General features: G+C 55.5%; 1 protein-coding gene across 1 annotated transcript in view; it reads left to right on the top strand.

Moving 5' to 3' along the window:
• The window catches only part of MAP2K3 (mitogen-activated protein kinase kinase 3), a 29,682-nt gene extending 9,052 nt beyond the window's left edge, over positions 1-20,630 (top strand). Inside the window, exons 2-12 of the mRNA XM_072820795.1 lie at positions 6,373-6,439; positions 6,844-6,892; positions 7,935-8,048; positions 8,264-8,383; positions 9,731-9,847; positions 10,683-10,734; positions 12,095-12,222; positions 12,764-12,841; positions 17,374-17,513; positions 18,835-18,880; positions 19,519-20,630. Of these exons, the coding sequence (XP_072676896.1) occupies positions 6,373-6,439; positions 6,844-6,892; positions 7,935-8,048; positions 8,264-8,383; positions 9,731-9,847; positions 10,683-10,734; positions 12,095-12,222; positions 12,764-12,841; positions 17,374-17,513; positions 18,835-18,880; positions 19,519-19,602 (995 nt within the window). The 3' untranslated portion in view covers positions 19,603-20,630. The remainder of the gene's footprint in view (positions 1-6,372; positions 6,440-6,843; positions 6,893-7,934; positions 8,049-8,263; positions 8,384-9,730; positions 9,848-10,682; positions 10,735-12,094; positions 12,223-12,763; positions 12,842-17,373; positions 17,514-18,834; positions 18,881-19,518) is intronic.
• Positions 20,631-21,477: the final 847 nt, after the last annotated feature.

The raw sequence follows: 21,477 nt of genomic DNA, 5'->3' as shown, positions 1-21,477 counted from the left end.
AGGCCACGACCTACCCGGGAGGCCAGCACACAGCAGGAGAGAGGGTAGGGCCATGGGGTTGAGTGCCCCCCACGACATAACCTGTTGCTCACCTGTGGGATGGGGTACATGGTACCCTTGGCAGGTGCTCAGTAAATGAGAGAGCCCTTCATCTGTTTTGGGACCTTGGGGATAGGGTGCTACAGCACCGGCGATCCAGCTGGTCCCCTGCCTGGGGGAGCCAGGTCTGTCCTCACTCCCTGTCAACACTTGGTGGTGGTGGCCCCCAAAAGCTCCTCAGGGGCCTCTTTGTGGGGGAGAGGGTGGGGGATGCCTCAGACATTTGTGGGACTGAGCACCTGACCCTGCTATTCCTGCTTAACATCTTTGAGCCTCACTGGTCCTGTCTGTGAACTGCTCTGAGTCCTGCTCTGAGTGCCTCATCTGGACTCACCCACAGAGCAGTACCTGGGGCTGCTGTGAAGTCTGCAGTGAGAGGAGATGATCAGGTGCTGGGCACCGGTTTTGGCTTGTCAGAGCCAACAAGCATCAGCCATCCATTAGCTACCTGCACAGTAGCAGTAGGTTGGTCCAGTTGATCTTTCTTTGAAGGACCCCCCATAGTACAGAAGTGACAAGCTAAATGGGGCAGGGGGCATGGGTGGCCTTGGGACATCTGGCCTCCCCTACTCCACGGTGGGTACAGGCACTCGGGACCTAGGACTTCTCCAATGGCATTGGAAATCATAAGAAGCACCTAAAATGCCCCAAAGGTAGGGGGTGGGGAGAATAATTTGGGAACAGCAGGTGTTGCTTTAGAAATCGGGTTGTGACTACACATAACGATGTATGGGGGACTCCCTTTGTGAGTGGAAGCCCCAGCAGGATCCAATGAGGGGTGTTCGATCCCCGCCCCCACCATGGATGGGACCCCGAGAGAGGGTAGTACAGTCCAGTCTATTTGGAATCTCCCCGAGGCACCCAGGCAGGGGTAACGCAGGGGGTGAGGAGACCCCTCTCTCAGGCTTTCTGTTGGTGTTTGGTCATTGGAGCTACACAGACCTGTTCTCATGTCTGCTCCCTACCAGACACTCACTGTGTCACCTTGGTCAAGTCATATCTTTTCTCTGACCCCCTTGGTACAACAGGTATGGGAAACAGGTATAGGTACAGGAAACACTTTCCTATACAGAATGGCTGTCTGGGGCTGAGGGCCTGGTGTTATTTGGGGTTCTGCGGGTTTCCAGATGGCTCAGTCTAATCTTTCCCTGTCAGGCACCTCCACAGCACTGATAACCTCGCAGGACATGCCTGATAACCCTAGGATAACTGTGGATCTTTTATCCCCATGTCACAGTTGAGTCTCTGTCGCCCAGAGAGGTTAAGTCACCTGCTTGAAGGCACACAGCTAGGCAGCGCCAGAGCTGCAGTTTGAACCCAGGCTGCCTGGCTTTAGAGTCAGTACTCATAAGCATTTTCTTAGCTGCCCCTAAAGTAGTGACTATAGGACTGGGACTGGTAATACATGACAAGGGACAAGCCAGCTGGATACAGGGAGAGCCAGGGACAAGGCAGCTTAGCTGGAGGGATCAGGAAAGCCTCTCTGACTGGGCAAACGGTGAGGATCATATACCAGCTGGGACAGAGAGTTACAGGGAAGAGCATCCTACGCAGAGGGAACAGAACGTGCAAAGGTGCTGAGTTGGGAGAGAAGGGGGCTTATTTAAGGAATGGTGAGTGGGACGAGATGAGAGCGGGGCCAGGCCAGGGTAGGAGTTGGTGAGTCTGGGCTGCCTCTCTTCGCAGTCTCGTCCTGTAGGTCAGCGGCTGGATTCCCTGTCCTCTGCCTGTGGTGCCATGGGAGGCCGGAGAGGGCCGAGGACACACAGACGCCTGGCCCTGTGCCCACCTGTGCCAGAGGCCCTGCAAGCTGAGGCTGGCAGGCTTGTTGTGGTTTGCTGGTGGCAGCCTGTGAACGTCTGTTTGTTGTGGTGACGGTCGTCACATTGGGCCCACACCTGGGCAGCCCCGGGCCGCCTGGCCATCTGGGCCCAGCACTGACGTGTATGGCGGACCTGGCAGCGGCCGGTGGCCTGCGGCCTGTTTCTGAGCTGTCTCCACGGAGGCCTCACCCCCTCCCTCTGATGGCTGTGCTGCCGCCCCACGGAGCCCATGTCACTCCCTACGCAGGCCTGATGACCCTGATGGGCAGGTAGGTGAGGAGGCCAGGACCGTACTCCTTCTGAGCACCCAGCCCATGTGCTCGGAGCAGCCTCGGTCCCTCCCCACGCCCAGGAGGAGGGGCATGTGGGAGCTCACATTTACCCAGTGCCTTGGTCCTCTTCACCTGACCCCTTCCCGCCTGGCCCGGCTGCGGCTGGAGAAGCTCCCTTGACAGCTAGGGAAACTGAGGCCTGGTAGGGGGAGCCCATGTCACCACGTTTGCGGACCACAGGGTGGGGGATGGGTGTGCAGGTTAGGGCCAGAGAAAGGTGAGGCAGGGCCCAGAGCAGGTGGTGTGGGGCGGGGTGCGGTCCTGAGGCCCGGAAGACCCCCCAGTGCATTGTTCATTTTTAACATAAAGTGTTTTACTTTCTGGTTACAAAAAGCTTCAAGCGAAGAATAAAAGCTCCCAGTAATTCTCATCACGTAGGGTGGCTGTTTTTCGCCCCTGTGGAGAGGCTTGTAAGAACTGCAGTGAGTGGTTATGGGCCGTCACGTAGGCCTGCCTACCGTGCGCTGAGCCTGTGCCGAGCACCAGCGGAGGAGCCCATTTCTCGGAGCCCTGTTTCGGAGATGCAGGACTTGAGGGCCGAGAGGAGGGTATATGCTAGGTCTCGGGAAGGGGGTAGAGCCAGACTTGTTCAGGCTGCCACATGCTAACTGCAGTATTAGCAACACTGGCCTGGCCCCTGGCCTCCTCAATCCTCAGGCCCTGCATCCCAGGGCCCCTGCACCCCATGCCAGAGCTCAGTGGTCACTTAGTTGGACCCAGGAGCAGCCTGGGAGTGGCCTCAGAAATGGCCCTGTATACCTTGGCTTCTCTGCTTTCCTCTTGCCACGGAGAATGAGCCAGGCTCTAGGAAACCCAGGGCAGCGTCTGGGATCCTGTTCCTCAGGAGACGTCACAGCACTCCCCAGGGGGAGTATAACAGGCAAGTCTCTCCTGCCACCAGGAGAAGCTCCAGCAGGAGGGGGTGCCGGGAGCAGCGGGCCTGGCCCATCGTGGTCTCCAAGTCAACAAATCTCGGAGCCACTCCTGGCTGGACCCCTGTTATACTGTGCAGCATCTGTGTTCCTCGAGTAAAATAAGGCTAAGATCTCCTCCCCCTAGGGTTGTCGGAACATCTGGAATAGATGGGAAGGGCCACTTGTGTGGTCAGCAGGCTGCTGCTGGACAAGAGAGAGACCCACCCAGCCCCTGACAACGGGCCGTGTTGCCTCATCCGTAAAATGGGAAGAAAACACCTTACACAAGGGTGCCTGGGGGGTGGATCCCTGGGTGGCTCAGCAGTTTGGCGCCTCCCTTTAGCCCAGGGTGTGATCCTGGAGTCCTGGGATCGAGTCCCACATTGGGCTCCCTGCATGGAGCCTGCTTCTCTCTCTGCCTGTGTTTCTGCCGCTCTCTCTCTCTGTGTCTCTCATGAATAAGTAAATAAAATCTTAAAAAAAAAAAAGGGTGCCTGGGTATCACAGTTGGTTGAGCGTCCAACTCTTGGTTATGGCTCAGGTTGTGATCTCGGGATTGTGAGATTGAGCCTCCCATCAGACTCTGTGCTCATTGCAGAGTCCACTTGGGAATCCTCTCTCTTTTTCTCTCTCTCTCTCTGCACCTCCCATTTGGGTGCTGTCTCTGTCTCTTTCAAATAAATAAGTAAAACTTAAAAAGAAAACAAAAAACAAACACCCACACCCTTCAGGCTTGCACTTGAGCTCATGATTAGGCAACTGGTATACCTCAGTGCCAGGGGAGTGGCTGGTGGCACCCAGTGAATACTATTTGTAGAAACTTGTTTCCTGTGGCCACTGGGTTGTTCCCAGACAGGCCTGGGCTGGGGTCAAGTAGCTCTGATGCCAGCAGAGTGCTGGCCTGAGTGCCTTATGTGATAACTACCAAGTAGGTGCTTTTTATCCCCATTGTCTGAATGAGGATCCTGGCACTCCGAGAAGAATGGGGACTTGGCTAAGGGCACCCAGCCTCTAAGGGGCGAAGGTAGGATTTTAATTTGGGGCAGAGGAAGCATTGCTTTTGGCTACAGAGGTACACCAAGAGCTGAGGCTGGTGTGCAGTGAGCAGGGCTCCCACCCAGCTCTTGGCATTGAGCACTGGGACCACCTGGGTCAGGACCTTCCACTGTGCCACTGGCGGCCAGGGCATAGGCAGACCTACCTCAGAGCCAGGCGTCTTGCAGTGGGAGTGTACTTGGGTGGTTTCTCTGGACAGGCTGCAGGTGCCTGCTTGCATCATCCCTGGTGCTCTGCCCATCCACCCCAATGCAGACCCTGGGACCCCATCCCCACTGGGGCTGTTCTATTTCTTGGAGATTCATCATGCTCTGAGGACAGTCAGGGCCATGCGTCGCCTTCCCCGTGACAATAACGACCCTATTCCATCACTCGACAGTGGTGTCGGGCCCTGCCCAGCTGCTGGGTCCAAGCCAGGTTCATGAATGAGGCAGTGAGGCCACACGGCGAGGTGTGGCGGAAGCTGGATCTGAACCCAGTTCCGAGGTGGCTCCTGGGGCTCCGGTCTCCCAGTGCTCTGTGCACGCTCCTGCCAGGTGGCTCCGGGCCTGGGGCGGCTCCTGGTTCCTTGGGTGGCTGGTGGTGCCTCGGTGGCAGCCGGGTGACACAGGCACAGAGGGAAGAACAGGTATCAGGGTTACCCCTGGGCGGTGGGAAGGATGCCCCCGAGGAGCCGGCAAGTGCTGTGTGCTCTCGGGGAGTCATGGTCAGGTCCCACCTCTGCCACCACATCCTCAGTGACCTGGGCAAACCACCTCCCCCTCTGGAGAAAGGAGCCCCGGCCCGGCGCCTGGGAGCAGGGCCTGTGGGCTCGAGCCTGCGTCCCCGCCCACGGGCCCTGTGATGTGTCCCAGCCTTGCTCTCCTGCCTGTGAGATGCCGTGGGCCCTCCTGGGCGCCGGCCCCGATGGAAGCCGCCGCTGCCGTGCGCAGCTGGCCACCCTGTCTCGAGCCCGGGCGGCGCGGGCCCGGGGCCTTGGAGCGGCGAAGCCCGTCTCCGTCCTGAGGAGACTCGGCCTGTCCCGGGCCCTGGGGCGGGAAGCGGGCTTCCTGGGGTGCTCTTGGACATGGCGGCAAAGGCAAGAGGTTGCTGGGGTTGGCAGAGAAGCAGGCACCAGGCTTCAGCAACTCCTCGGCCTGCATCTGCTCCGAGCTGCCCAGCCACCCTGAGGTGGGCGTCTGCGCTCCAAGGTGGCAGAGGGGTGGCAGCCGAGGCGGGACGTGACAGAGCTCCGTCTACCTCAGATGCCCCCAGTGAGGTTCGCACCACAGGTGGGAGGAGGAGGCTGTGGCTCTTGGCTACCACCACAGGCTGGCGGCTTCACAGAAGCTTCTGTCTGAAGTTCTGGAGGCCGGAAGTTCCATGAAGGTGCCGCCGGGCGGGCTTCTTCGGAGGCGGTGAGGAGGGGCCCGTTGCAGGCCTCTCTCCTAGCTTCTGGTAGCCTTCGGAGCCCCGTGGCTTGCAGGCGGCCGTCTTCTCGTTCTGTCTCCTCACCTTGTCTTCCGTCTGCGCATATCTGTCTCTGTGTCCCAATTTCCCCTCGTGGGAAGGCCACCAGTCATACTGGATTAGAGCCCACCCTGACCTTATCTTAAGTTGATCATCTCTGTGAGGACCCCATCTCCAAATAGAGTAACACTGAGGTACTAAGGCTTAGGATGTCAACACACGGATCTTCAAGGGGCACAGTTCAGCCCTTAACAGACGTTCCGGATGCAGGCCTTTTGCAGGGGGGGAGGGGGAGCACAGGCCCTGGCAAACATTTGGCTGCTTGGACCTGGTCCCGCTCCCTCAGGTGGGTGCTCAGTGGCAGCCTGAGGTGTGCCCCCCAGGGGCAGATCTTTGATGGAGGGACCTCCTTGAAGGTATGTGATGGAGGCACCATCTTTTCTCAGGCACTTGTGGGGGTGACTACCTAGGCCAGCTTCCAGGAGGGCAAATGGGGCTTGAGCCAGGAACATCCTCTGGGCACCCAGGTCCATCAGAGCACTGCCCACACTGACGCTCAGCGTCTGTGTCTGTGGTTGGGGCCCCTTAAGGGCAGGGGGCCTGAGTCATCTGTCCCCAGGTTTGTCCAGCCCAGGTTGTGCTCAGGGGATGCTGATAGACTGAGCTTTGTCCAGATGTCTCACCTTCTCTCTGTTTTAGGGAAATCCAAGAGGAAGAAGGATTTACGGATATCCTGCATGTCCAAGCCACCTGTACCCAACCCCACGTGAGTCTACCTCAGTTTCTCCCTTGGTTCAGCTGGGAGAGGCTTCCTGGAGGGAGCCCAGAGGTGGGGAGCAAGCAGGGGCCAGCATGTTCCAGAGAGTACCTCCTATGAACTGGGCGACCACAGGGTCTCACAGGTGTTATAACTCTGCTCTCAGTCCCCTTCTCGCCCATCTCAGAGATGTAGGGGTGAGGCTCTGGCCATGGCTGTGTGACCACACCTTGTGTCTGGCCTAGCAGAGGCTCAGTGACTGAGACTGGGTGCCTTGAGAAATACCACGTCCCTTGGGCTGCCTCCCTAGGGTGGGATGCGTCTCTGTCTCCTATGCTGGGCTCATTTGCTCCTTCTCTCAGGGAAGGATGTGGTTCTCTCTGAGGCTCATTGGGTCTGCTTCCTCCCCACAGACCCCCCCGGAACCTCGACTCCCGGACCTTCATCACCATTGGAGATAGGGTAGGTACCAGCTGCACCCCTGGGGCAGGGCCTTCCTATCTGAACCTCAGTGTCTTCGTCTGATAAATGGGCCCAAGCTGACCCTATAGGGCCAGTGGGAGGTGGCTGTGGGTGGCAGAGAGAGCTGGGCTTTGGCGAGGAGTCTCACTCCCCAGATGTTGGCTATGTGGCCCTGGGCTGCCCACTCTCAGACCCTCTCATCTGGAATGGTGACAGTTGGCCTGCCTCTCGGGGCCCTGGAGAGCCAGAGTTGGCATGGAGGCTCCTGATCTCAGAGTTGGGGTCATGGGGTCACCAGTGCCCATGTCACCTGCGGGAATGGGGTGTCGAACATGTGGCCTCCTGTCTCTGTCCTCACAACCAGCACCCGGGAACCTGTCTTGCACACGCACCTCCTGATGGCTTGGTCACCAGGGATTGAGATCCCGTTGCAGGGACTGTGCTTCCCCCACAGGTAGAGACCCCACTGTGGAGGCCTCTCCTAGGCCAATGTCCCTCCCTGACACGTGTCAGTGTGCAATGTCCTGCTCATCTAATAGCTTATCCTTTTCTTGTCTGCCTTACAGTAGAGGGCAGGAGGGGGAGCAGGTGGCCTCGGGCCACACTGCTTACTGTGAGGGCAAGACCTTTGTTTTGTTCTGTATCTAGGGCCTAAAACACCTTGCACATGGCAGGTACTCAGTTGAGTATACCAACAGGTATACCAGTTGAGTGAATGATCCTGTCCTACCCCCTGAATAGAGTGGGGGGCAAGAGGAAAAGGGCGTCTCTTGTGCTCCTGGTGCCAGCTGGGGGCATTTCATAGGCGGTCTTATTTCTACCTTGCAATAGCCTTGGACGTTGGCTATGCCTGCTTTATAGAGGGTGAGGAGTCCGAGAGGTTGAGTGACCTGCCCCAGGTCATGCAGCAGAAGGTGGTTGGTGTAGGATTTGAGTTCAGATCTCACTGACTGGCTGCTTCCTCTTCCTGCTGCCCAAGCACTCCACTGGGAGAGTGACTCCAGGCTCCTGACTGTGGTCTCTCTTTTATTTGTCCCCCAAGAACTTTGAGGTGGAGGCCGATGACCTGGTGACCATCTCAGAGCTGGGCCGAGGAGCCTACGGGGTGGTAGAGAAGGTGCGACATGCCCAGAGTGGCACCATCATGGCTGTGAAGGTAAGCAGGGCCCCACCCCATCCCTGCCCCAGCCAGCCAGGGAGCTCCAGGCCACGGGATACCTGGGAGGGGAGGCTTTATGGAGGAAGCATGAGGGGCCGAGCTGGTGGTACTGCTTGTGGGAACCCGTTGGAGCTCCTAGTCTTCCTATAGGGGATGGTGAGGTGGTTACCCTCTGCCTCATGGCCCCTAAACTGTGACCCTGTCTCCCGCAGCGGATCCGGGCCACCGTGAACTCACAGGAGCAGAAGCGTCTGCTCATGGACTTGGACATCAACATGCGGACGGTCGACTGCTTCTATACTGTCACCTTCTATGGGGCCCTCTTCAGAGAGGTGCGGCCCTGGTGGGAGGGTGGGAGGTGGGTGCTGGGCTGCAGGCTGGGGGCTCAGGCTGCCCCATCCCACCTTCCTTCTGTACACCTGCCCCACTCTGGCTACCCTACAATCTGTTGTTGCTCATGCTGGGCCCCCCACAGATGCTTGCTCAGCACCCCTGTCCCCTGTGTGCCAGGTACTAGGCACAGCAGTGGGTGAGATGGTGCATGCAGAGTTTTTGGGAGCTCAGGCAGTCTGGCTCTCCTGCTTCCTGCCTTAGTTTCCTTGTCTGTGAAATGAGCAGTAATTATATCCACCTCACAAAGATGCATGAAGATAAAATGATGTGACCTAGGGCCTGGCATTCCCTCTGCCTCTGGCACCACCTGCTTGCTTCACTAGCATCCAGGCTGGCAGCATGGGCTTCCGAGCAAGGGCACCAAGGAGGTGTGCGCAGGTCCAGTTCTTGGTCTGTGGGAAGGATGGGTTGTGGGATGAGAGGGAGGTCAAGGGTGATGCCAGGGAGTGTGGCTAGTTGCAGTGGAAGGACGGGCTCCTGCTGGCTGCTCCCTGAGCATCCACCCGTCCCCAAGCATGCTTGGTGCTGTGGATCCAGTGGTGGGTCAGCGCCTCATTGTCCACTAGTCTGGTTGGCTAAGCACCTGCTGTGGGCCAGGTGCAGGCTGCTCCTCTTGCTGATGGGAAGAGACGCACACCTGGGCCTCTCTGTGTGCTGGGTCAGAGTTGCAAGGGAGGCATGTGGGCCACATAATCCCTAAGTCCCCCAGGGAGAGGCCATACCCAGCCTTCTCAAAACACTGTCCTGGAAGATAGGTAGGAGTTTGTGGGGGAGCTGGGAGTTGGGGAGGCCGGGCTCTGCAGAAGAAGAAGGGAGCAGTCTATCAAGGCCAGAGCGAGGATGACCCCATGTGTGTTTGGGGCCACAGTGGTTGAGGTTAGGAGCATCTGCAGGGCTGGGTCATGGCCCCAAGCTGCAGCCGGGCCTGAGAGCCCGCTTTCGGAGGGACGCAATTAGGCGTGTGTTTTAGTCATTTCTTTCTAGAAACTACCATGGAATTAGGGATTAGGTGCAGGAGACCAGAGGCAACAGAGCTGGGTAAGGCTGGCAGGTGTACTGCCCACTAGTATACATAAGCATGGAAGGTGGAGAAAAAAGTAGAAAATTTTGGGGTGCAGAGTAGGAGGTAAACCTCCCAACTCGGTAAATCTCTGTGGGCTGAAGTAGAGGGGCCTGACCATTGCTGAGAGCCAGGCATGTGTGGACTCAGCACCAAGACAGGCTGTCCAGACACCGGTGTACAGCCTCGGGCTGACACAGGCTGACCTCCAGGTGTCCTTCCACAGGGAGATGTGTGGATCTGCATGGAGCTCATGGACACATCCCTGGACAAGTTCTACCGGAAGGTGCTCGATAAAAACATGACCATTCCAGAGGACATCCTGGGGGAAATTGCTGTGTCTGTAAGTGGCCTTGGGCTTGGGAGGGGTTGGGGGTTCCAGGTATGTAGCCAGGGGCCCCAGCCCTACCCCAGCAAGTGCAAAGCCCAAACTAAGGTGATAGCTTGGGCAGAGCTGGATCCCTAGTAGGGCCCTGCGCCTGGGCAACTGCCCTGCAGGGAGCCAGCTCTCCCACCCTGCATAGAACTTTCTTGCTGAGGAGACCCCAGATCCTGGGGCTACCAGAGCCACACCGATTTGGCAGATCTCAGGTCTCTAGCTTTTGTGTGCAACTCCTGAGCTGTCTACACTATTTTTTACAAAATGACTTAGTATTTACAACTTCCTCCTGCCAAAAATGCCCTGAGGCAGTTCATAGAGACGCAAGCTATGCTGGGAGGAAGCTTAGCATCCACACTGTTTGCCTTTTGAGGTAAGATGTTTCTAGAGCAGGGTAATAACACTGGGCTTGAGCATCCTGGTAGCCGAAAGGAAAAAGGAAATGCTTCTCAGTCCTGACTACATCTGGGAACTTTTAAAACATGCCATACCAGAGTACTGAGTCATGATCTTTGGGGTACTTCTCCGGGTACATCATTTCCCTGTAAAGGCTTGGACCTGAGACCCTAACCTGTCGGGTGGGTGGGAGAAAAGTGGGAGGCTGGGTGTGTCTGCACTGAGGTGGCCATACACCAGGGTGAAGGTTGGGATGTGGGCAAGAGCCCGGCAAGCTGCGGGGTGGGTGTGTATGGGTGAGAGGGAGACAGATGGGCACGGCTAGGGGGTCTCACAGCTCTGTCGTGCTTGATGCAACTAGGAATAATAGCCTTGTCTTTTCTCCTCTTGCTCTGAACGCCAGATCGTGAGGGCTCTGGAGCACCTGCACAGCAAGCTGTCGGTGATCCATAGAGGTCAGTGCCCCACCGCGGACTGTGTGGGAGGGGCCTGCAGGCTGCAAGGAGGGTGCAACCTCAGGTGATAAGTAGTGAGTGGTGTGCCCACTAGGGTCATGAGTTGAGCCTGCTTCCCAGTCCAGGCCACTGTCACTTCTGCCAGCTGTTGTCTTTAGGTCCCTCGGTGGTTTGCTGGTACTAGGAGCAATGATGGGGCTTTCATCCTGGGAACGCTGACTGAATTTGTTTTGACATATTGTTTATGTATCATGAAACACACAGATCCGTAGCTAGCATTTGATGAATCTGTTCAGAGTTTACACCCACATAACCCTGGCCACTTTCAAGACTCAAGATGTCCCACCTTCTACCCCACCCCAGAAAGTTCTCCGTGCTTCTTTTGGTCAGACCCTGCCCCTATGTCCCCTCTCCACATCTTGTCTGGTGTTTCCCACAGCAAATCGGTTTTACTTATACTTGAACTTCGCATAAATAGACATGGCCTCTCTCCGGCCTCTTTCCCTTGGCCTAATGTTTCTGAGGCTCACGCGGGTTGTGTGTGTGGTAGATCCTTCCCTTTCACTCTGAGTGGTTCACTCACCCAGGCATATTGCTTTTCACCAAGTGCATTAGACCGAGCCGGCTTTGACTGCTCTGCGGCCACCCCAGCCCCTGCCCCCAGGTCACCACTGTTGGCAGGTCAGCATGGAACCTGCTGGTCCTTTTCCTGTGCATTTCTGTCCTTATGCCCATGCCCTGTAGGAAGGGATGGAGGTTGCTCGTGTGTTATATATGCTTTTGCTGGAAGAGTCCCTGCTGTATGCCCTGTAGCCTGCTCTGCATGGACCTCGAGTTGTAGCCTGGGCTCTGTGTTTCCACAGACCCCTCCGTGTCCCGTGCTTTTGCTGCTGCCCTGTGCCTCCTGGCCGAAATGCCCAGCCTCTCAGCCTGGACACTGGGGGGCTTCCGGGTCTGCAGCCTGTCAGTGGTGCCGTCCCCCAGCAGATCCCCAGCACAGGAGGACCCCGGGGCTAGAGGTTCCACCAGGAAACAGGCAGAGTCCTGGCTGCACAGCCGGGATGAGCCTCCCCCTCTGGACCTTGTGTCCAAAGTGCTGACAAGGCACAAAGATGGGGTCCAGGTAGAAGCTCATGTCCATCCCCACTTGTGGCCAGTGGCCAGGGCGTGTTCTTGCTGTTCTGCTCCCATCTTTGCTTCCTGGGACTGGGAGAGCACCTGGTAGAACCTCATGTCTCCTCTACCCCCCTGCCCTGGTATCATGTGCCCCTGCAGTGGTTGTGGCATCGAGGAGCCTGTTGGCCTCCTGCAACGCCCCACAACCCCTGAAGGCACAGAAGATGTGTTCTATCCCTGGCAGACGTGAAGCCGTCCAATGTCCTCATCAACAAGGAGGGCCACGTGAAGATGTGCGACTTTGGGATTAGTGGCTACTTGGTGGATTCTGTGGCTAAGACGCTGGACGCTGGCTGCAAGCCCTACATGGCTGTGAGTGGTCCCCATACCATTCTGAGTCCCCAGCCACAGCTAAGGTTCAGGAGGCACCTGCCTGGGAGAGCATTTTCAGGCCATGTCCTCTGTCCATTGGGGACAAGGCCTCCCTGAGGCTCTCTATTTCCTACCACAGCGGGGGTAATCTGCTGCCCAGCTTGGCCAAGCAGCCCCCCTCTCCCCTGTTATTAGCTGTGCCCCAATGTGCCCATTTGGATGATAAGTTTCATGAACACTTACAGGGAGGTAACCTGTGGGATTAGTGTAGGCCCTACCCCTCTCCTAGTGTCTTGAGGGTGCCCTCCCTCCGTGGGCAACGGTGCCAGTGAGGATGGTTTGGGCCTTCACCACCAAACTCTGGTGCTCACTGGCCTCACTTCTCTCACCTGCTCAGGAGCAGTGGGGAGGGGGATAGGATGAGCCTGACTCTTCTGTTTGGGATTAGAGAAGCAAGACCTAGCTGAGGGAACCTTGCGTGGCCCCTATCTGGCCCCTCACCGTGGGGTTGGTGTTCATGCCTCACTGATCCCCTTTACAGCCCGAGAGAATCAACCCAGAGCTTAACCAGAAGGGCTACAATGTCAAGTCTGATGTCTGGAGTCTCGGCATCACCATGGTAACTACTTGGAGCTGGGTTTGGCCCTTGCTGGTTGGGTGGGGCCTGGGGACCAAGGTGGGGGGCGGGGCATGCTCAGTCCAGGAGCTTCAGGCAGGCCCATCAAATAGTTTAGGCCTGGAAAAAAGTGTTGGCTTCACAATCTGAGAAGAAAACGTGTCATCAAAAATGATGCTGTATCTAAGGGAGTATGTATAGTGGTGTTAACCCCTTCCTGAGGGGGGAGGTGTGATAAGTGGTCTATTAGACTTGCCCCAGAGCTCATGGTGCTTGTTGAAAAATCACAGCCAATTCCAAATTCAATGAATTCTTGGTACCCGAATAATTTACAAAGCAAAATGGAAAAAAATCTTAAGAATACTGTTTTTCACAGTGTGGAAACATTGCCACTTGTGAGGTTGTCATGCATTTCCTGGAGTGTGGTGGGCTGGGGTGGGTGGGCTGTCAGTCCTGGGGCTGTAGGCACTGGGAGAGCTGAGGGCGGGTGCTTGGCCACATCTGAGGTCCAGGAGGAGGGCTAAGCCTTTGTGCCTCTCCTTTTTTATTGAACTGCACAGTGAATCTCTGCCCCTGCTGAGTCAGGGCTTGGCTCAGAAGTGGGTCAAGGTTTGATTATGTATGAATTTAGAAAGCCCATTCTGGTACCCATGTGGAGAATGGGCTGAAGGGACACAAAAAAGACCAGGATGCTAGTCCCCTGCCAGGGTACCCAGGAAAATGTTGCTGTGATGGTGGCCCCAGGATGCACAAGGGACTGACTCAGCTGGCTAAGGGGTCACTGGCCTCTGTCCCCATCCCAACCATTCGAATTAATGGGAAGTGTCCGTGGTGTCGACATTTCCATGGTGTCAGCACCCTCCCTGCCCCAGCTCCTTTGGCCTCCTGGTGTTGGGGACAGGGTACAATCAGTAATCAACAACCAGACCAGTAAAATACCTTTGGGATGGGGTGTGGAGAGGAGAGACTCGGGTGGGAGCAGAGCAGCACAAGCTTCTGAGGAGGTGGGGGTGTGCCTAGTGTGTGCCTGCGGGGCTACATTCAAGGGGAGGCCAGAGAAGAGGTGGGTGGGAGTTCAGGGCCAATGTAGATGTTTTAGATCTTGCTGATGTTGCAGGTTGGTGTGTTTTTTTTAAAGATTTTATTTATTTATTTGAGAGAGAGAGATAGAGATAGTTACAGAGATAACGAGAGAGAGAGAGAGAGAAGCAGTAGGAAGGAGAGAGGGAACCAAGCTCCCCACTGAGCAGGGAGCCCGACGTGGGGCTCGATCCTAGGACCTTGGGATCATGATCTGAGCCGAAGGGGACACTTAACTGACCAAACCACTCACGTGCCCTGATAATGCAGTTTTATTATCCCAATCCCCCTCCTCATGCAAGTGGTGTCTGTGCTCAGTGAGTGGGAAAGGATCAAAAGCAAAATTGTTTTGTCAGAAAATGGGAATTGGGTGATACCTTCAATTTTTCTTACTACTGCCAACACTATCATTTTTCAATTACACATTTTCCTTTTTGGAGCAGAGGGGAATGTGCCAAGTCTAAAAGTGCACATTATACCTGCAGATAGGAGTTTCCCAACTCCTGAGTTAAAAAATAAGAGCAGGGATCCCTGGGTGGCGTAGTGGTTTGGCGCCTGCCTTTGGCCCAGGGCGCGATCCTGGAGACCCAGTATCAAATCCCACGTCGGGCTCCCGGTGCATGGAGCCTGCTTCTCCCTCTGCCTATGTCTCTGCCTCTCTCTCTCTCTCTCTCTCTCTCTCTCTCTCTGTGACTATCATAAATTAAAAAAAAAAATAAGAGCAGATTCTTGCTGGATTTCCAGACTATACACAACTGGTTGGATGTTAGAGAGCCCACTTGGGCACTTGCCACATGCACACCCCCGCTCCCTTCCCTCCGCCCCTCCCTCCCATCCATCCATCCACCTGTCATTCTTGGGGACCCACCACATCCCATGACGTTCTGATGTCTCTGGTAGAACTTGGGCACCCGTGTGCTAGCAGATGCTGTGTAACAAACTGCTCCGCAGCCTGGAGACGTAAAGCACCAATAGTTCATTGTTTCTCACATTTCTGCATTCCGGGCTGGACTAGCCAGGCAGTTCTTCTATGCCACCTGGCTCTGGCTGGGGTCAGGGCTGGGCTGGAAGGTCTGAGAAGGCTTTAGAGATGTGGGGCCTCCACGTGACTTCCTCCGGGCTGGCTGCCCGCTAGCTTCCTCAGAGCGTGGTGCCGAGGGTTACTGAAGTCTTGGGGTGCCTGGCTTCCATGAGAGAAGTGCTCTGAACTGCTTGTCCCAGGACTGGCACAGTGTCACTTCTAATTATGTTGGTCAAAGTGTCATAGGCCATGCCAGGGTCAAGGGGAGATAGAGGCTGTGTCTGGATGGGTACTAGCATGCACACATAGGAGAAGCTGTGTTGGCGGCGTAGGAGACTGGCTGCTATGGTGGAGGTTAGGTATTTCCCCCAAAAGTTACAAAAGTAATAGAAACATTCTCTAAAAACACAGAGAGAAAGTAAAAAGAAGAAAAAAAATCATCATGGTTCCATTCAAAGACACATAGCCCCTTCTCCCTACCATCGAGTGCCAACACTGTGCATTTCCTTCTAGACATTTTGCCTCTTTCTAAAAAACATCTATGGTTTTTATTTTGCTTTTCTCACTTAGCATCACATCACTCATGTTTCTCTGGATTGTTAGAAACCCCTGTAGGCATCTCTTCAAGGGACGCCACAACCATCTGCCACCAGCTACACAGCCAGTCCCTAATGTGGGACGTTTTATTTGTTTCTGTTTTTTTTTCCCTTCCATCTGAAATCCCTGGTTGACCTGGAGGAGTAACCTCTGAGGCACTGGGTGCCAGGCCTGCCCCTCTCGGTGGTTCTCTTTCAGAACCCCCGCCGGGTAGCCCTCTGTGGGCACTTGACCACAGCCACCAACATAAAGACATGGGATGATATTCGGGAAGGCTCTTGACCATAACAAGTATTTGGTCAAGTGCTGATCGCATGAATTCCTGAGTGGGGTCTCCGAGCATGGCCCTCATGGTCATGGCTGAGACTCAGCCGCCCCGTGGCAGGCCAGTCCCTGGTGCTGGGTGTTTAGACTGCTTCCTAATACTCACTGTTACGGATCACACCATACCATGCATTTTTCTGCCCAGAGCCTGTTTTGTTTTGTTTTTCATCTTTTGAGCTCATTAGAAAAAATTACCAGGAAAATGGATTACGGGGTCAAGAGTCTGGACAATTTTCTGTTTTCCTAATTGTAAGTCTGGTAGGACCCTAGGTCCTTTCCTGGAAACCCACACAGGATCCTAACTTGTGCTACTTGGAATCGGTGACAATTCTAGGAAACAGCATCCTGAATTTGTCCTGTGAAACCCCACACCAGATCACAAGCGTGCCTGCCGCATTTTGCACACCCTCCATCTGTGGGGTGTGTTTATATCTTGGCTAGAAAGGGGCCTTTAGCCTAATGGGAAGGCCCTTTCTTAGCACAATAATTAGTAAGCTGTTCAGGCGCCAGTTGCCAACACGAAGCATTTGTTTGAGCTGAGGTCTCTTGTGTTCATTATGGTGATTATGGCCTGTCAGTGAGAAGTCTCTCTGCTGTTTCAGGCGGGGGGCCTGAGCTGACCTGGTTTTTTTTTTTTTTTTTAAACTCAGCAGTCAGAATCAACCCAGAGTTTGTTGTTAGATAGCTGGTATTTTCCACAAATGACTTCCCACCAACTGTAGGCAAGGCATGTGGCTAGGGGTCTGGCACGGGTGCAGAGGCCAGGCGGCCTCAGTGTCCCCTGCAGGGAGTCCAGGGGGTCCGCAGGGAGGGGGAAGTCTTCCCGGAGGAGGGGGCCTTGGAGATGGGTCCTGCTGGCCACTGATGAGGGTTGGGGGGAGTAGAAGGAGCACCTGCAAACCTCAGTGTCTGATGGGGCCCCAGGGGGCCATTGCCAAAGTAAAGGAGCTGACCAAACGCAGGTCTCAGCATCTCCAGCTTCGGGGAGAGGCAGGCTGACGGGGATAATTTCATTTCCCCTTTGCCTGCTCTGGCATAATGACAACTACCCAAATAAACGGCAGCAGATACTTAAGACCCTGTGGAGACGTTAGGGAGGGGTGGCGTGTGGTGAGCGGGGAAGCTGCTGCCTGTCCCACACGCCTTTGCCGCCTTTGCCGACTGCTGCCCTGGGGGACTGTCAGCGCCTCTGATTTTTCCAGATTAGCTGGCACTTGGGTTTTTATGTAAAGCCTTCTGAATTTAGGTTGTTTGAAAGCCTGATGATGCTCAAACCAGTCACAACTCCGGGCTGGATTTGCTTCCTGAGCCAGTGTGTGCAGGCTGGGTCAGAGGAAGCAACGCTTGCTGTTCCCCCGGCTTTCATCTTCGTTTTGATGTCATGTGTCTGCCCCTCAACCTGCCTTGTGGCCCAGCTTTGGGTGGCAAGCCAGGCCAGACAGGTTCCCCAAATGCCCTGCTCCTGGGGGCAGAGTGTGTGCGCATCTGACCAGAGTTACCGCCCCCACTGCAGATTGAGATGGCCATTCTACGGTTTCCGTATGAATCCTGGGGGACTCCGTTCCAGCAGCTGAAGCAGGTGGTGGAAGAGCCATCTCCCCAGCTCCCGGCCGACCGTTTCTCTCCTGAGTTCGTGGACTTCACTGCACAGTGGTGAGTCTGCAGCCCTGCACTGGCTCTGAGACCCACCCCCCCCAAGCCCCAGGTGGCACCCTTCCCTACTCTGGCCCAATTCCAGCTCCTCCTGGTGCCCAGTCCCCTCCTCCGTTAGCAAATAACCACCAAACAGCATGGCATCAGAATATGCAAGGCATTAATAGAGCATAAGGAAACTGTGGCAAACTATGGTCCTTGGGGAGATTTTAATAGTCCTTCTAGAGACGGACAGACCAGGCAGCCAGGAAAAGAAAACAAAGAGCAGACGGAGGACTTGAGTAGCAGACAGAGTTGCTTTATTGACGCGTAGAACTTTGTACCAAGGTAAAGAATGCCCATGGGAGCTCTATTTAAAAAATATGTTTGAGATTGAAAAGGAAACAGGGAAAAGGAAGAAGGCAGAGTCATCCAGGTCATGTTCCCTGCCCATAATTACATCAAACAAGAAGTGCGTAACTGCAGAGGGATGAGATATGTGGTAATGCAAAGTAAATTCTTCTGACCAACTCTTGGAGTTGTTTTGTTTTGTTTTGTTATTTTAAGATTTATTTCTTTGAGAGGGAGGGAGAGAGGGAAGGGTGAAGAGGGGCAGAGGGGGAGAGAGAATCTCCAGCAGACTCCCTGCTGAGCATGGAGCCCAAAGGGGCGCTGGATCCCATGACCCTGAGGTCATGACCTGAGCCAAAACCAAGAGGCAGACACTTAACTGACCGGAGCCATCCAGGCCCCCCCCCCCGCCAAGGCTTGGATTTTGACAGAGATTTGAAAAATAAAAATACAAGGTATTCAGAAGTGAAGGACAGAAACCATCGACATATCTGAGTATCGTGGGCAAAGGGATGCTTGGAGGAAAATGTCTATCCTTTATTTCTTTTATGAGAAAATAAAAAAGACCGAAAACAAATGAGCATGGCAAATGGACCAGCTTGTCACCTTGACCCTTTACACAGGGCCTTCTGGGCCCCAGGACCCGTGACAAGGAGTTTCCCTCCTGATTATGGACCCCATGTGTGCGTGATTGTTATCTACTGCATTTCAGTATCATTTGGTATCAGAGCGTTGAGGATTTCCTGGATCGCTCTAGATATAAGAAAACGAATACCCCAAGAGGCAGAGAAGCTTGGTCCAAGTCTGTAGTTTGTACCCCCAGATCCCACTCCATCCCCACGGGCTCCCCAGGACAGTCCCACCCCTGCTTCCCAGAGCCCCAGGAGCACATGTGTCCTTACTGCCTGGTTAGCGGGGAGCCCACCTGGCTTGGCTGGCTGGAGACCTCTGTCATGCCAGCCTGGCTCCAGCCTGCCCTGTTCTCTCCTAGCTTGAGGAAGAACCCCGCGGAGCGCATGAGCTACTTGGAGCTGATGGTGAGTGTGGGGCGTGAGCGGTAGACTGGCGGGGCTCGGGGGGAGGGCTGCATACCTGTGCACAGGGATGGCAGCACCCTCGGCTTGCCTCTGTCTTCGTTCCTTCAGGTACTCAGTTCACTCAAACACACCCTGGCTCCTTCCTCCCTCCTCCACACCAGGCTTGGTGGAGGGGCACACAGGCAGTGCTCCCACAGATGGTGCAGAGGGATGGGGGCGGGGGGAGGGAGGTGAGCCACTTTATCCGAAGGTATCAGGGCAGGCTTCACAGGGGAGGTGACATTTGACCTGGGCTTGGAAGGACTGACAAAGGTTCATACCTGCTGATGGAGAGAGCATTCGCCTTGGCCAGGGGTTTGTGTGGGGAAGAGTGAGCTCAGTGTGGCCAGGGGATGGCTGCAGGAGGGCAGGGGAGGAAGCCATCGACGCTGTCTCAAGCAAGGAGGGCTTCCTGAAGATGGAGGTCCTGGAAGGCTGAGTAGGAGTCCGTCAGGCAGAGAGAGTAGTGTCCCGGGCAGGAGCACACGGGGGCCGGGGGTGCTTTGGGGAATGTAGGAGCATCTCTACGTCACTTCCTTACCCCTCTGCCTCGCCAATGAACCCTTACCCAAGGTGACTGTCTTCTCTTGTCCCACCAGGAGCACCCATTCTTCACATTGCACAAAACCAAGAAGACGGACATTGCGGCCTTCGTGAAGGAGATCCTGGGGGAGGACTCATAGGGGGCAGGGCCATGGACTGCACTGGGCCCTCCAGCACCCTACAGCCCCCTCTGCTGGGGCAGTGCTTGCCCATGCCCAGAAGCTACTGCCACCCCAGCCTTGAGGGTTTGGGGGAAGAATCGAGGGGGCTGCTCCTGCCTGGCTCGATAGCAGGCCGTTGGTCCCAAGTGCCAAAGAACCAGACCACTGGGGCCCTCAGCCAGGCCCTTGTGGACCCCACCAGTGCCTCTGCCCCTGCTGCTTCAAGGACCCCATCTCCAGCCCCCGAGATCCTGGACTTGGAGGGGCCTGGATGGCAGACCCAATTGCCCCTCACAGAGAAGGCAGCCGGTGCCCGTGTGCGGGAAACTGCCGTGGCCCAGCCCTGGATGCCACCCAAGTTGTATATTTTTTTAATCTCTTGACTGAATGGACTTTGCACACATTGGCCTAGGGTGGCCATGCCTCTGTCCTGGCTTCAGTATTTGGGGGGAGACACACTCGGGGGATGAGCCATGTGAATCCTCCTGAGTCCCCATGAGTGAGACAACAGAGCCACCCGAGCCTTCACCCTGGCACTGGCGAATAAGGCCTCTAAGGGCACACGGGCTCAACCTAGCTCCCGCCCACTGCCTCGGGAGGGGGTTTTCACTTTTTTTTTAATTTATCCTCTTGATTTTTTTTCTTTTGCTTTGTGGGTTTGGCTGGTTTTTCTTGCATGGTTTGGAGCCGATCACTTTTCTCCCACTCCCTAGGGACCAGCAGGTGGAGATCCCTGTGTCTCTGCTCAGTCTGGGGTCTAGGGGGATGGGCCCAAGGTCTCTGCTCAGAGAGGTGCTAGGGGAGCTGTCTAGCTCACTCTCCTTGGGGACCGGCTCAACGGGGGCTGTGGATTTGCTTTTGGTGTTGTTTAAAAAAAAAAAAAAAAGAAAGAAAATATATATTTTTTGAAGAAAGGACTGCCCAGGGTTTTATCCCTGATAGGTCGGGGCAGTTACCTGATTGCTGTTTTAATTTAAAAAAAAAAAAAAAGGAAAAGTAGAACAACAGTTGTGTGAGACTGTGTATCAAAGTGGCGAGCTCCGCTCCGTGGTGAAGATCTGGGACCCATAGGAGGAAGGGTCAGGGCTAGGGCAGCGTGGTCAGGGAAAGAGGTCCTGCTGAACCCTTCAGGGCCCTGCACTTGACAGACCCGTGCACATGTGAGGATGCTGAAGCTCCCAGCTGAGGCTCTAGGCCCTGTGCTGGACACTGGGCCGAGCAGCAGACGTAGGCCCAATCCACTGGTGGATGTGCCTGTCCCCCACTGGCGAAGACTGCATTGCCAGGTGCACACAGGGATGAGCACGTGCCAAGCACTGCACCCCAGCCTTGACACGGTCACCTCATCAAGGGTGTTGTGTTACTGGCTCAGGTGACGTTGTTACCCTGCTGTACAGATGTGAAAACAGGTTCAGAAAGCTGAGAAAAAGCTGTATACCTTGGAAGGCTGAGACACTGAGGCTTGGGGACAGATACAGGTCCCCTCTGAGGGGCCTGGGGGGCAGCTCAAGGAAGGCTCCTTGCCAGGGTCCAGTGTGGCCCTGCAATCCTGTGATCCTTGAGGCCTGGGCGAGGGCTGACACCCTCCTTCAACAGACAAGCAGAAGGGATTTTTTTTTTTTTTTTTTTTTATGCTCATGTAAGAACCGTGGTGGGCTTCAGGCATCATTAGATCAAGGAGCCTGGTTCATATCCTTAAGAATCCGTGTCCCCCTTAGCTTGGCTTCCTGTGTCTGGGTTTCGGATTCGCACTTCCCTGGTGGGGACAAGTCGCAGCCGCTTAGCAAAGTGTCCAGGCTGGCTCCCGGAGTCTCATGCCGGTCCTCCTGCCAGTCACAGACCAGGAGGATCAGA

Source organism: Canis lupus, chromosome 3 (genome assembly GCF_048164855.1).
Source record: "Canis lupus baileyi chromosome 3, mCanLup2.hap1, whole genome shotgun sequence".
Classification (NCBI taxonomy): Eukaryota; Metazoa; Chordata; class Mammalia; order Carnivora; family Canidae; genus Canis; species Canis lupus.
The sequence above is the reverse complement of the archived record's forward strand: the minus strand, read 5'-3'. Positions and strand labels throughout refer to the sequence as shown.